General features: G+C 40.0%; 1 protein-coding gene across 4 annotated transcripts in view; it reads left to right on the top strand.

Annotated features, from left to right (window-relative positions):
• Positions 1-14315, top strand: part of MCF2L2 (MCF.2 cell line derived transforming sequence-like 2) — a 237866-nt gene that overhangs the window by 132646 nt on the left and 90905 nt on the right. For all 4 annotated transcript variants that reach the window (XM_072807545.1, XM_072807546.1, XM_072807547.1 and 1 more), the window contains 2 exons: positions 149-228; positions 13517-13602. In XM_072807545.1, the coding sequence (XP_072663646.1) occupies positions 149-228; positions 13517-13602 (166 nt within the window). The remainder of the gene's footprint in view (positions 1-148; positions 229-13516; positions 13603-14315) is intronic.

Raw genomic sequence — 14315 nt, 5'->3', positions numbered from 1 at the left:
TCCCACCTCGGAAATCACCACAGCAGCTCAATTAAGCTTTGTTAAGCCCAACCCAGTCCAACTGCTCATCCAAGCCAGGGCACACACACTCTGGGTTATTTATAAGCTGAGTTGCCAAATTAATGGCATGTTTTCTTTATCTCTCTAGCTCCTCTTCAGAGAACATCTGAGGAAACTTATACAGGGACATTAGAAAAGGAAGATGATGAGACTAAATTTGAAGTCAAGGTAGGACCACCTTTTTCTTTTATAGATAGAAATTTCTGACATGAGAGAGTATTGTTGCCATACTTACCAATAAATGAAGTTTATTTGAGAGAGGTATGGGAGAGTTATTACCCTCTCCATACCTATCACACTTCCAGACTACTGCTCTCAAGAGCTGAGGTTTATAGGATTTCTTCCTTTTCTTTCTTCTTTTTTTTTTTTAAGATTTTATTTATTCATTCATGAGAGACACACAGAGAGAGAGAGAGAGAGAGAGGCAGAGACACAGGCAGAGGGAGAAGCAGGCTCCGTGCACCAGGAGCCCAACGTGGGATTCGATTCCGGGTCTCTAGGATCGTGCCCTGGGCCAAAGGCAGGCACCAAACTGCTGCGCCACCCAGGGATCCCCTTTTCTTTCTTCTTAATTGCAACTAGAAAAACTAATTTGGTGGGACGTCTGGGTGGCTCAGTGGTTGAGCATCTGCCTTTGGCTCAGGTCGTGATCCCGGGGTCCTGCGATGGAGTTCCGGGTCAAGCTCCCTGCAGGGAGCCTGCTTCTCCCTCTGCCTGTGTCTCTGCCTCGCTCTGTGTATCTCATGAATGAATAAGTAAAATCTAAAAAAAAAAAAAGAAAGAAAAACTGGTTATGGTCATGGATGTAATTGTTGGTAGATATTATGTTATTGAAGGAAAAGTCATTTTGTGCATTCCTATAATCTGACTTCATATTTAAAATTGGTAGAACAATGTGTGGTTTATGTACAAAAAACCTGACTGAATTGTATAGAGCTACACACACACACACACACACACACACACACGCACACACACACGCCTAAGTGGTGAGCTCTGAATAAACTCTGTAGATTGTATTCACATCACTTTCTTGGTTTTAATATTATGCTCTAGCTGTGTAAAATATCAATATTAGAGGAAGTTGGGGGAAGGGTACATGAAATTTCCTTTATGTTTCTTTGCAACCTTATGTGAATCCATAATATTTCAAAATAAAGGTTAACAGAAAACTATAAGCTTTGGAATTAGGCAGACCCGCATTGAAGCCACATAAGCCACTTTAAGCCTCCATTTCTCCTCTATAAAAATGGGGATAACAACAGCTATCATCTGAAACTAATTTTGAGCAGCAAATGGAAACTTGAAAATTGCCAAGCACTGTATAATTGTAAAGTAACATTATATTTCAAGACTCAAATAAAAAATATGTCACTGCAAAAGCAATCCTAGAAAGGGCCCTTTTGCCCCTGCCTCACTAAAAATTGAGTATCTGGCTGATGGAATGGTTCCGAAAGCAGAAGCCAGTAGAGCATGAGTCACATGCGCTTTAGCAACAGTTTGGATTCACCATCTGTGCCCAGTGTGTCTGAATAGAGGACCCCACATGTCTTCCACCAACCATCACAGAGTCAGGCAGAGAGCAGGTCTCAGACTTTTCTTCCTCAAGACAGAAACAATGTGGGAAGTGGCGTTCCCAGCAGACTACTCTTAGAGAGAGAAACCTGCAATTCTTTTGTCTGTTTAGTCATCCTTTTGTAGTTTAGGCAGATGAGGGCATTGCTGCAGTTATTTCAGAATCTCCTGTGGTTGGAGAAATTGCTTTACTGTTCTTCCCAGAGTTAAGTAACAAACTTCAGTTTCACACAATCATGATCAGCCATTTAAAAGAGTAAATAGCAGGTGCCTGGGTGGCTCAGTTGGTTAAGCATCTGCCTTTGGCTCAGGTCATGATCCTGGGGTCCTGGCATTGAGCCCTATGTCAGGCTCCCTGATCAGTGGGGAGTCTACTCCTCCTTCTTCCTTTACCTGTCCCCCTTGCTCATGCTCTATCATGTAAATAAATAAAATCTTAAAAAAAAAAAAAGAGTTTGAAATGGGCATATGTAATGAAATTTTGCCAGACTTGACATCCATGGAGTCTGTGGAATTATTGAGTGACATAAAACAGGTTTAATTGTGATCATTTTCAAAACTGAGCATCACCCTATCCTGATGTGTACCCTGGACTTCAGAGAATCTCATCTTTGGAGGTAAGAGCTGTGTCAAGTGCACTGAAGCACATGTCCAGCCCCTGAACTTCCATGCTGTTCCTATTCACCCACAATGTGATTTGAACTTATCTCATAGCTCTCTGATTTTCTTTGCTCATCTTTAGACAATATATTTATGGTCTACTCTATAAAGATGCCATGGGAATTGTGTGTATGTGGAGGTTCTCATATAAAAGACTCCAAATTCGAGCAAATTATTTCAATAATTGTGAACAATAAAAACGAGTGCTGCTGTTTTATTTGTTGAGGAAAAAAAAGGAACTATAGTCAGTAAGCATAAAGCACCTTTTCTCAGGGAAAAGTCTCAGGACTTTAAGGTATTTAAGACAAATTTTTCCATAAGCTACATTTATTATTTACTCCAATTTTGTATGTTGGTAAGAATAGACAATGCAGGAACTAGAGCAGGGGAAGAATCAGAGGCCTATAGGGTTGGAAAATGTTGAGTAGAATCCAAGAAGTTCTGACCACCAGACTTTTGGTTTCTTTTTTGGCCATGCTGCTTATTTAATTCAGGCTCCAAGCCCATCCTGCTAGGATGCTGGCTCCTTCATATGCAGGCAGATCACCAATAGCATAGGTACTGGTAAGTTGGAGCAAGCCAGTGTTACAATTGTCCTGGGCTTTTGTTTTTATTTTTCCTTATTGTTCCCTTGTTTGTGTATTTAGTAAAGGGCTTTTCCTGCAACAACATGTATTTTAATAGTCAAGGCAGTGGAGGAAGCAGGGTAGGAAGAGTCTGCCAGACTTCCTCAATTTGGCAAACAGAGGCTGCTCAGACTTCTACTTCTAAACACCAAGGCTATGAGAAGTGTGAGCAGAATCCATATAGTTATGACTGACTGTGAGTAGAAAGGAAGAGGATATATGAATGAAATCCCTAAATTGTAGACTTAAAAATTGATTCACGACCAATAAATGCAATTAGCATTTGACAAGGGAGGCAGTTTAACCAGGGAAACCATCATCCCAAAATATATAAGAAACTAGTAAAATTAAAGAAACGTTAGAAAAAAGAGTCACGTCTGTGTGATTCGTAGTTTATTACAAGGGGGACAAGGAGGTTGACTAACACCAAGAACGATCACTGCTGCTTGTGTTTTGTGACCACTGTCCAAGACAGATGACCAGAAGCATAACGTCTAACTCTGATGACAATTCTGACATCCTTGACCTTAGGCCTAGACTACAAAGATGAAATGAAACCATAGCGCAAATCAAAACATTGTGAAAAATGGCTCACCTTGCCCTCCTTGGATAAATGCTCACAGACAAAACAAACAAACAAACAAACAAACAAACAAAAACCAAAAACCAAAACCACTCATGATGCCACTAGAGTCACCAATACTTCAACAAAATCGTGGTATGAAGTTGTCATCATCAGAGAACTCATTTCCAAAAAAGGCATTCCATCTTCTCAGGTAGTGTAATCCTTGCTTTACTTGTTGGAAGGAACTTCAACTAAACTTGGCAAGCTGTCTGAGGCTCTCTGGGCCATCTGGCAGCTGTGCAGCCATGTGTTAGACTCACTGACGTGGTCTGGGAAAGCCTAGCAGTGGAGGAGATTCTCTGTGGTTGCTGGCTGTGGTGATGTGGCTAGTTCAGGTGCTTTACATCATCAGCTGGAAGCTGAAAGCATGACTCACAGGAGCTTGCTTTCCCTGGCCGCTCATATCATAGCTTCTTCAGAGCTGGAAAGAAGCCAAAGGGTGATGAAAATTCCTTTTTCATGAATGTGAACCCTCAGGATAAAGGTAGAGCTACTGGCTGTGAGCACCAACAAACTGTTCCTGCGTACCTGTTAAAGTGGCTTACAGTAGCAGAGGCCCTTTGAGGCTGCCAACAGCCTCCTTCATAAAAATTAAAGAAAAAAAAAAAGCCAAGACTACAGGCTATAGATTAGGGAGGTGAGAGAAGAGTTGTTAACACCGATGAAGCCCAGACATCATGCTATATGTACCCTTTTCATGACAAATCCTTAGGGCCTTGAAGAAGATGATGAGGAAGATGATGTTTCCTTCATTTTATCTGTGATGCTGTTGAGACTCTGAGAAGTTAAGTGCGTTTCCCTAAGGGTCACTCAACCAGTAAATGGTGGACCTGGGATTTGAAACTTGTAGTTTATTTAATCCAACAGTTTTCTTATTTAACTTAATCCATTTACCTATAGTCCATTAGTTGCTTAATCTACCTAACTACCAGTTTATTTAATCTCTTATGCTCTAAGTTTCCACTTCTGCAAAATGGGGCTAAAGCAACTTTACAGGTGGTTGATTAAATGAGAACTATATGACTTCAATAATAATAATATTAAATAAAAAAATAGCAAAATTTTTAAAATGAGAAATATATGGGAAGTACTTAGCATGATGCCTCACATATAGCAGATTGTTGGTAATTTTAGTTTCCCATTTAATCCCATGTTTATAGATAGAATGTTCTGTATAAAAGATGAAAAGTAGCTGAAGGAAGGTCATATTCAGGTCTTAAACTGAGTAACTTCTCCTAATCTTGAATATGTACTGTTTTGCTAAATGATAATAGATCAGGCCCAAACTCAGTTCCTTGCTTTCTCACTCTTTTGAATCCCCAAAGCTTTCATTTATCTTTCTGATTCTCAGTGGGAGAGCTGCATAAACTATAAGCACATTTCAGCATTCAGCCTCTATGGTGCTTGAAGTCTGATCATTCAGAGAATCCACCAAATCTTTGAGGCAACTCCCAACTAAGCTTTCTGAAGAATTTCTAGAACCAAGATTGTCAAGGTTTCCTATGTATTGCAGCCCCGAGAAGCTTATTAATAACGCAGATTCTCAAGCTCTACCCTCAGAGATCTTGATTCAGGAGGGTTAGAATATGGTCCAGGAATCTGAATTTTTAACTTTTAAATTTAAAATTTTTAATTTGGTAACTAGAATACAGGTGGTATAATGATTGCATTTTTGGTCACACTGGTCAAGAGGCTATATTTTCATAGGTCATAAAGACTTGGGATAAAGGAGAGGTGGATATGGATCTCTTAGGCTAATATAGACTCCAGAACTTAGTGAAGTAAGGGTGTGATTCTATTCATCTATGAAAATTTACTTTCATTGAGGGAGCTATATGAAAAAATGAGAGAGTAACAGTTAAGACCACTGTTGACTTTGCTATTTGACCAATAAAAAACTGAGATGACTAAAATGTTTGGTTGGTCCAATCTAGATGTCTTATTCAGCTCCATTTAATATATATTAAGGCAATTGCTATGGGTCATATGGAAATAATTCTAACATGGGGTCTAAACTCAGGAAACTTACAAGTTTCATGAGGGAAACAACATATTTCAAATAATTTATTTAATGTAGAGAAGGATGACATACTGCCAGTAGAAGGAATAAAGCATGGTAGGAGGCAGAAGAGGGAACAGTTCATAACAAGGATATTGGGGATATTTTTTATAAAGGAGATGGCGTTTGAACTTAACTTTGCAAAATAAATACAACTTTGAGAGGGATAAGACAGAGAAGGGCAGTCAAGATGGGGAAGTGTATAAAGTCTCAAAAGTCTGAAGGGGCATAGGCTATTCTGAAAATGTTTCGAGAAAGCCAGAGAGGTAGGTTGCTGAAAGCTTTGGTTAGGAGTTGTTGCTAGGAAAGGCACTTATGTATTAGAAAGATGACTCTGGTATGACAATGAAGAGTAGACTAGAAGAAGGCAGGCAGATGGACCAGCTGCCAGCAGGTGTCACAGTCTGGATGTGACTCCAGTATTAAGAGCCTAATAATGACAGGAAAAGGGAGGTGGGTAGAGTTTATACCCATCCATCCTGATGTTCTCTCCCCAGTTGTCTAGAATAAACTAGACTATCAAGAAAGTGTGATGAATGATGAATAAAGACCAAAGCAGAAAAGAAAGGGAAAATATTTAGTAGGGAAAGAAGATACTGAAGATACTTGAAGTTTCCGTCTTGGATTCCTCATTGGATGAATTTGTTGGCTAATATAGAGCACTCAGGAGAAACAGTAAAGAGTGAGGACTGATGAAGACCAAATCCAACATTTGTAGGGTTTTATAGATCTAGAACAGCAACCCACACCCTCTCTTTCTATGAGCTGTAGCCACCCTCCCCACACCCCAATAATGAGAGTCAGCCAATTGACCTTGAGGTTATGTGGAAATTATTTTTGAAATAGGTTAGGGACCAAAATTTATCTAATGAAGTACTTATCAAACTTGTGATTTTATTTGTGAGTTAAAATTTATAGACATAAGAATTAAGTTACATTGTCATTTATGCATTGAGGTTAAAATCACATGAAATCAAATAGCTTGAGAAAATTCTAGATATGTGGACCACTTCTTTTCAATGTCCTTGGCACACTTCTTTCTTTTTTTTTAAGATTTTATTTATTTATTCATGAGAGACACAGAGAGAAGCAGAGACATAGACAGAGGGAGAAGCAGGCTCCTCCAGTGGAGCCTGACGTGGGACTCATGGGTCTCTGGGACCACGCCCTGAGCTGAAGGCAGACACTCAACCATTGAGCCCCCCAGGCATCCCAGCACACTTATTTCTTTCACATTTTCTTGGGTTGGGAATGGGAGAAAGGTATCTTGCAACATGTTTCTCAATTTCTAATATTTTATTATTTTTTTCCGAAAGATTTTATTTATTTATTTATTTTGAGAGAGAGAGAGAGAGAGCAAGCATGAGCAGTGGGGAGAGGGAGAAATAGGCTTCCCATTAAATGGGGAGCCTGATGCAGGGCTCCATCCCAGGACCCTGGGATCATGACTTGAGCCGAAGGCAGCTGCTTAAACGACTGAGCCACCCAGGTGCCCCTTAATTTCTAATATTCTAAACAGAACTACAGACTTGTAAATCACTGTTAAAACAATGTTACAGTTTTCAAAGAGGACACTTTTCCCACAAACAAAATATTATAAACAGTGTTTAGAGTATTAGTCCAGCCTTTAAAAACCAATGTTACCAGTGAGATCATTGAATTAATTACTACCATCTGGCTGGGGATTTCAAGGTCTTAGAGAAAAGAGATCCTGGAAAAATTTTGAATAGGAAAAGTTTGCATTTGAGACCTTTCCCTAAAGCCTCAGGACTACTCATGCCTGTCTTCTCAAGCCTGCCCTTCTCCTCCAAAGGGTTTTAGTCTATAACATGTGCTAAAACCTTCTTCTCTATCCTCCCTCTTGGAAGACCCAACCCAATATAGCTGATCTGGACTAGATGTGCGAGAATATCTGAATGAGCTAGTTTATAGCACTGCATGGATGATGAGTGACTGATAGCTCCTTAACCCTTCTGGAAATATTTGCCATTAAAAAAAAGCTAAAACCAAGAGTCAGTCACCCAACTGACTGAGCCACCCTGGTTCCCCTGAAATAAAGTTTTTTAACAAGATTCCTTCAAGCTAGGCACTTAGGCTGTTTTCTCAATTTTGAAACACATCTTTCTTCAAAATATGTGAGAATTGAAAACAATTAGATTATGTATTTGTTGAGAAGACATAGGAAGTCATCATTCAAGGTGCTTCTAGAGAACCTGTATGTGGGTTGATGTCACTTTGAAAACTGGGAAGAGGCTGGGGTAGAAATGGGGGTACATGGAGTACGTTGCATCCAGAGCAGTTGGCAGCTGCCTCCTATCGCTGTCATCTTTTTTCTTCAGCATAAAATGCACATAAATGGGGAGGAGCATTTGCACTGGATTGGCTCTCCAATAGGGTGGCTTAGGGGTCAATTCCCTTTTAAATCACCAGTTGGCTGAGAAAATCTACTCTGTGAGATGCCCTAGAGGCAATTCTAAGTCAGGGTTGATTGAAGGGAAACAGGATATGATTTCACAGAGACTTTTTGCTCTGCTTTAAAAAAGCATCATTTTAGGGGCACCTGGGTGGCTCAGTTGGTTAAGCGCCCAACTCTTGGTTTCATCTCAGGTCGTGATCTCAGGGTCATGAGATTGAAATTGAGATTGAGCCCTGTGACTGCTCTGTGCAAAGGGCAGAGTCAGCTTGTCCCTCTTTCCTCCCCTGGCAAATGTGTGCTCTTTCTTTCTCTGAAATAGATACATTTTAAAAATAGATTTAAAAAATATAAAAAAGCATCATTGTATAATTCAGCGAGGCTCCTAGGGAATCTCTAACAAAAAATATAGCAGCAATTGGTCATTTGGTCTGTGGTCAATTTTCTTGGTTCATTATTTAAAATAAAAGGAACAAAAAGACCAGTATTTGAAAAAAGCAAGCATTTATGTAAATATGTAGTCTTTCTTCTAGAGCTTTCAGGAAGCTTAATTTAAATTTTTTCCCTAAAAGTAATCTGGCTACAATTTAGCTTTCATCTTAAAATCAGAAGCAATAGCACCTATGTTGGTATTTGATATTATAAGCAGAGGGATGGTTCATAGCCAATTTACATATCTCCCTTACTTTATACAGAAGAAAATAAATGCCCAGGGAGCCTAAGTGACTTGGCTAACACCTCCCAGCTAGTGGGAAATAAGGGGTCTCTAATATATACGAGCATGTACAAAGTGCCCAGCAATTACTGAAGGTCATTGTGCCTGGGTGCTTTACGTACATTACCTGTTTTAATCCCTACAAAGTAGATATTAAAGAGCCAGCCATATGGGACGCCTGGGTGGCTCAGCGGTTTAGTGCCTGCCTTCGGCCCAGGGCGTGATCCTGGAGTCCCGGGATGGAGTCCCACATCAGGCTCCCTGCATGGAGCCTGCTTCTCCCTCTGCCTCTCTCTCTCTCTGTGTCTCTCATGAATAAATAAATAAAATCTTAAAAAAAAAAAAAAAGAGCCAGCCATAAATACCATTTATCAAGTCTTCTCTGTACTAAGTACTTTCATTCCTTATCTCAAATCACCACAACCACACTCTGATACGGATACAGTAAGTCTTTTACAATAGAGACCTAAGGTGCAAAGGAGTCTTGCCCAAGGTCACTTTTAAATAAAAACTAAGTCAAGGATTCCCACCCAGGTCTACCTCTCACATGAAGAATCTGTGTGTTTCTCATTCTCTAAAAGGTTTTCAAAATGCAAGTCACAATGGTGATAGTGAGCTCAATTTGGTGGTTCACAAGCATTTAAAAATAAATAAAAAGAATAGAATGCCACAGGGATAGCCTAATTTAAAAATAGAGTATATCACATCAGCTATATATATGTCTATTTTGTGTGTGTGTGTGTGTGTGTCCAGCACAACCAAGCAAGTAACTAAATTCTGACACTATCTACCTAGAGATAGCATCACGTCCCACAGGTTAAGGAGGATTGCTCCCTGACCCCCTTCAGATGCCATTTGGAAAGTCCAAGTTGTCACTGATGCTTCTGACCAACCTGCTGTAAATCAGTTTTTTATGACCCCCTTTTTGGGTTGGATTAATTTGCTAGAGTGGCTCACAGAACTGAGAGAAACATTTTACTTACTAGATTACCAGTTTATTTTAAAAGGGTGTAATTCAGGAACAGCCAGATGGAACACATGCATAGGGCAAAGTATAGGGACATGGAGCTTCCATGCTCTCTGAGCAAGTGCCCCCCTCCCCCCATTTCCATGTGTTCACCAACACAGCGGCTCTCTTTTTGGGTATTTATGGAGGCTTCAATACATACGCATGACAGGTTAAACCACTGGCCATTGGTGATTGAACTTAATCTCCAGCCCTCCTCCCCTCCCTGGAAGTGGTGGTGGTCAGGGAAATGAAAGTTCAACCCTCTAATTATGTGGTTGGTTCCCCTGGCATTCAGTCCCCATTCTTTGGTGCTTTCCAAAAGCTACCTTATTAACATAAACTCTGGTGGGGTTAAAAGGGGATGTTATGAATAACAAAAGAAAACTTCATGACTCATCAATGTAGGAAATTACAGGTTTTAGGAGATCTGTACCAGAAACAGAACACAATCAAATATAGATTTACTATAAATCACAATACATGTGTATGTATGTTTTGATGTTTTTTTGTGGGGCATGGTCAGCCTTTGAAAGCTACTGCACTGGAACACAACCAATCTGTCTAAACCTTAACAAAGCATTGGGATACAGTATAGTTAACTACCTCCCTGCAGGTTATTAAAGCAGTACCCAGATCTGCTGTGGGTCCTTCCCATCACATTCTCAATGGCAGCAGTGTTACATTCCACTGAACTTGATCTACAGAGGATTCTTTCTCTACCCTGACACCAGCTGTCTAACATGTGGTCCCAGGAATATGGGTCAACACAACCAAGTCCATGCCCAGGCATTTCAGCAAGCCCATGTCTCATGCATGACAAAGTCTATAAATTAGAAGAACATCATCATTCAGTGTAAAAGATGACAGTCCATACCTGTACAACTTGAGTCATTGTTATTTTTCTGCCCTTAGGTTGTCATGAAAGAAAAGACTACAACATACCCCACTTAAAATAGACCAACAAAAGAGTTGGAAAAAGCACAATTCATTTTATAAGCAGTAGTAAGTTTTACAGTGAGAGGAAGCTTTGTTAGTGATAGTGGTTACTCTTTTTTTTTTTTTTTTTTTTTTTTTTTTTAGAGGTGACTCAGTTTATTATTCTCAACCTAACTCCATCTTTCCTACTTTAGGCTCCAACATTACACACAGCTGCCACCTCCATAACAGCTAAGCCCCGGGGAGGTAAAGAGGGTAAACCACAAAGTCTGAAAGCCTAAGAAAAGCCAAAGTTATACAGCTCTCAAAAAAGGAAACTGCAAGAAGGGCTCAGTGGACACAGTTTGTATAAGGTGGGCAATACTCCCTTGACCTGGCCAAATGCAATAAATTCTTGGGCTCAATCATCGTTCAAGGTTGAGGCCATCAATGCTGTGTGCAGGCTTGGATTTCCACAGGGTCACCGGGTATCATCCACCACGTGAAAGGGGCTCCAGCGGGTTGGAGACATGCAGTGTCCACCTGGTTCAGGGTCCTGATGCCCTCGCGTGGGCTCGGGCTCACGGCAGCTTTGGCCTCATCCTCCAGCTCATCTAGGAAACGCTCCTGGGACACGGAGTAGGAGGTGTAGCCATAAATAGCTAACACCACGGCCCCGATGCAGCAGGCCGGGTCAAGATGTTCCGGGTCCGCCTTTGCGGCAGCCTCTTCTGCCACTGGGCGAGCTCCACCTGCTGCATGAACTACAGCTGCGTGGGAGTCACCTTCTCCAGGGTCGGGTCGATGCGCTGAGCCACAGGGGCCTGTCCACTCTTAGTATTGAAAGGGTCACCTGCACCAGGCGCTGCCATGTTGCTGCTCCACCCTTCATAGTCCCAATAGTGGTTACTCTTGATGAAGGTCCCATATTATTTTGAGAGATCCAAAGACCAATAAGGCTAAAGGTCCAAGTCCAGCTGGTATTTCAGGCATAGTAATGTCACAGGGGAGGAACTAGAAAGGCATGCCATGTAACATTAACTGCCATGGTAATTAGTTCAACGTTATATAGAAAATGTGAAGAAAGAGCTTTGGTATAGTGTGGTGAAAATAACTAGATTGGTTTGAATCTAGGGACTGGTATTTATTTCTGTAAATTGACTGAAATGAGAAATATATACTAGTATCTGGTCAAATATATGTAATAAAAGGAACTAAAAATTTAGATTCTTAGTGAAATGATACTCTTTTTTTTTTTTTAAGATTTAATTTATTTATTCATGAGAGACACACAGAGAGAGGCAGAGATATAGGCAGAGGGAAGAGCACGCTCCCGGTGGTGAGCCTGATGTGGGACTCGATCCCAGGACTCTGAGATCATGACCTGAGCCAAAGGCAGATACTCAACCACTGACCCACCCAGGTGCCCCATGATATCCTGTTTAAAAACAAACAAACAAACAAATATGAACTTGGAACTTAAGATTGTCTTTGTATGAGCTGAATGCTAAACTGGTATCCCAAAGAACCCTTTATTTGTTAGCTTGCTTTCTGGATATGTCAGATTTGATAGGGCATCAGTGAAAAAGATCAAAGATCCATGATTTTCTTTCATTCATTGGACATTTTTGAATTGCTGTTTCTGTGGTTGGCATTATGAATAAAAAAACCCAAAAACCTTACCTTGACTGCTTTCTGTTTAATCCATTGACAGGCCTTTCTTCTTGCATTGTCAACAATGAGCTGAGAGCCTATCACTCTCATCTCTTTTACAAGGAGACTTCTCATCTGTTCCTCCGTCTGGGGAAGTTTGTCCTTCACCTTCCAGCTCTAATTTACATAGAATCTTTATGTTTACTCATTAAATTTCCTTAAACAATACTTCTGCAAGATGGCTTTTTCAAAATCTATACTCCCTTTTGTGACAGTATAAAATAACTCATTAAACAGAACCTGGCAGGCAGGAAGAATTCAAATGCTGGCTAATTATCTACTTGTTAATTATTAGTCAATACCTTTAAGATACTCTGGTTGCTATCAATGTTATACAAATTCATTTCCTTGTTAAAACTATGTTTTATTGAGAGTAAAATAAATAATTTTGCCTCTTTTTGAGAATTAAATGCCTAATATTCTGAAAAAGAGCCCCAGCCCTATGTGGTAGATAGTGCCATGGGGTCCATGTTCTAAGGGGAGGAAATTGAGGCAGAGGGGATCAGTGAATTTGCCCAAGGTCTCAGATGGGAGGTAGTGGAGCAGGGTTACCGACCACAAGCTGGCTTCAAGTCTATACCAGTGACCAATCTGTACCACCTAAGGAACCAGCTGATTTAGGACACAGTGCATGCTAGAATGAACTTGTGATTACCAGCCTGTGAAAGTGGACTCTGGGTTTATCTCATCTCTGTCTTTAGCTCACTTTCTGGTCTTGGGTAGGTCACAACTTCTCCAGATCTTGATTTCTTACCTCCAGAAGTTAAAAAAAAAAAAGAGAGATTGAATCAAATGATCTTTTTACTTGTTGCCCTTAGCTCAAACTCTGAATCTTTATTGTGAGTCAACCGGGAAGAAGGAGGAGTACATTATTATTAATAGCCGTTCATTATTAAGGAAAAAGGATACCTGCTTTTGAGAAAGAGTTTTTGATGCTTCTAAAGGAAGCCCGAAGGGCAAACTGTAACAGATCTGCAGAGGACTTGGGAAAAAACCCAAGAAAGAAAAAGAAAGATGAGGGACCCGACGTGGTGCTCATCTAGAACACTGAAAACAAAAACAAACAGAACAAATAAATTAGAGGAAAGAAAACTATACAGCCCCCAAATAAAATAGACCATCTTACCAAAATTTCTTTCTCTTCAGAATGAAGAAATACTGGAAAGCAGTCATGATGGGGAGAACCCTGGACAAGAGCAGCTTGAGAGTCCTGAAAATCTTTCCCCTACCAGGTAAGATTGCAGATCCCTGGCAGGAGTCATTTTAACTCCTTGGGGTGCAGGGGACGGATCGGAGGGTATCTTCTTGTTTTAAATCTCATTGCTCATTTTTCCTAGATAAAATCACATATTTATTCTATATGTTAAGCTTTATTTATGTACCTGAGAACAAACTCATGGATCTCAGGGAGGCAACAAGCAAGAGTTACAGATGACTTATAAACCAAATTCCAAGGATACCCAGTATTTTAAAAAACAAATTATCAAGAAAATAATAAATATAAACTAATATTGGTAGATTGAATTAATGCTTTGAAAGCATTTAAAGGCAATAGGTTCCCCAAAGACCTAATTTATACAAATTCAATGCTATTTTTGGACTATAGGAAGGTGTTTGCATTTATGTGAATACTCTGCAGTTCCAAAAGCCTAAATAGGGTGGTAAATACTAAAAGCATAAGGGGAAATGCATTATTTAAAAAAATCTTCTTTATACTCAAAATCTCCATCATTAGCTCTAGTCTAGCAATCATCACATTATTTATATCCACATCATTTAATTTACTGATTTATGAGCCACTCTTTTGCCCAGGGACTATAATACTTACTTAGCAGGCTTTCAAAATATGCCTGTAGAACGAATGAACCAATATCTTTAGGAACTTGCCACTTGATTAAAGCCCCTATTTGTTTAATTAGACTACTTTATACTCTTTAAGGTGTAC

The sequence above is a fragment of the Canis lupus genome, chromosome 31, assembly GCF_048164855.1.
Source record: "Canis lupus baileyi chromosome 31, mCanLup2.hap1, whole genome shotgun sequence".
NCBI classification, from domain to species: domain Eukaryota; kingdom Metazoa; phylum Chordata; class Mammalia; order Carnivora; family Canidae; genus Canis; species Canis lupus.
The sequence above is the reverse complement of the archived record's forward strand: the minus strand, read 5'-3'. Positions and strand labels throughout refer to the sequence as shown.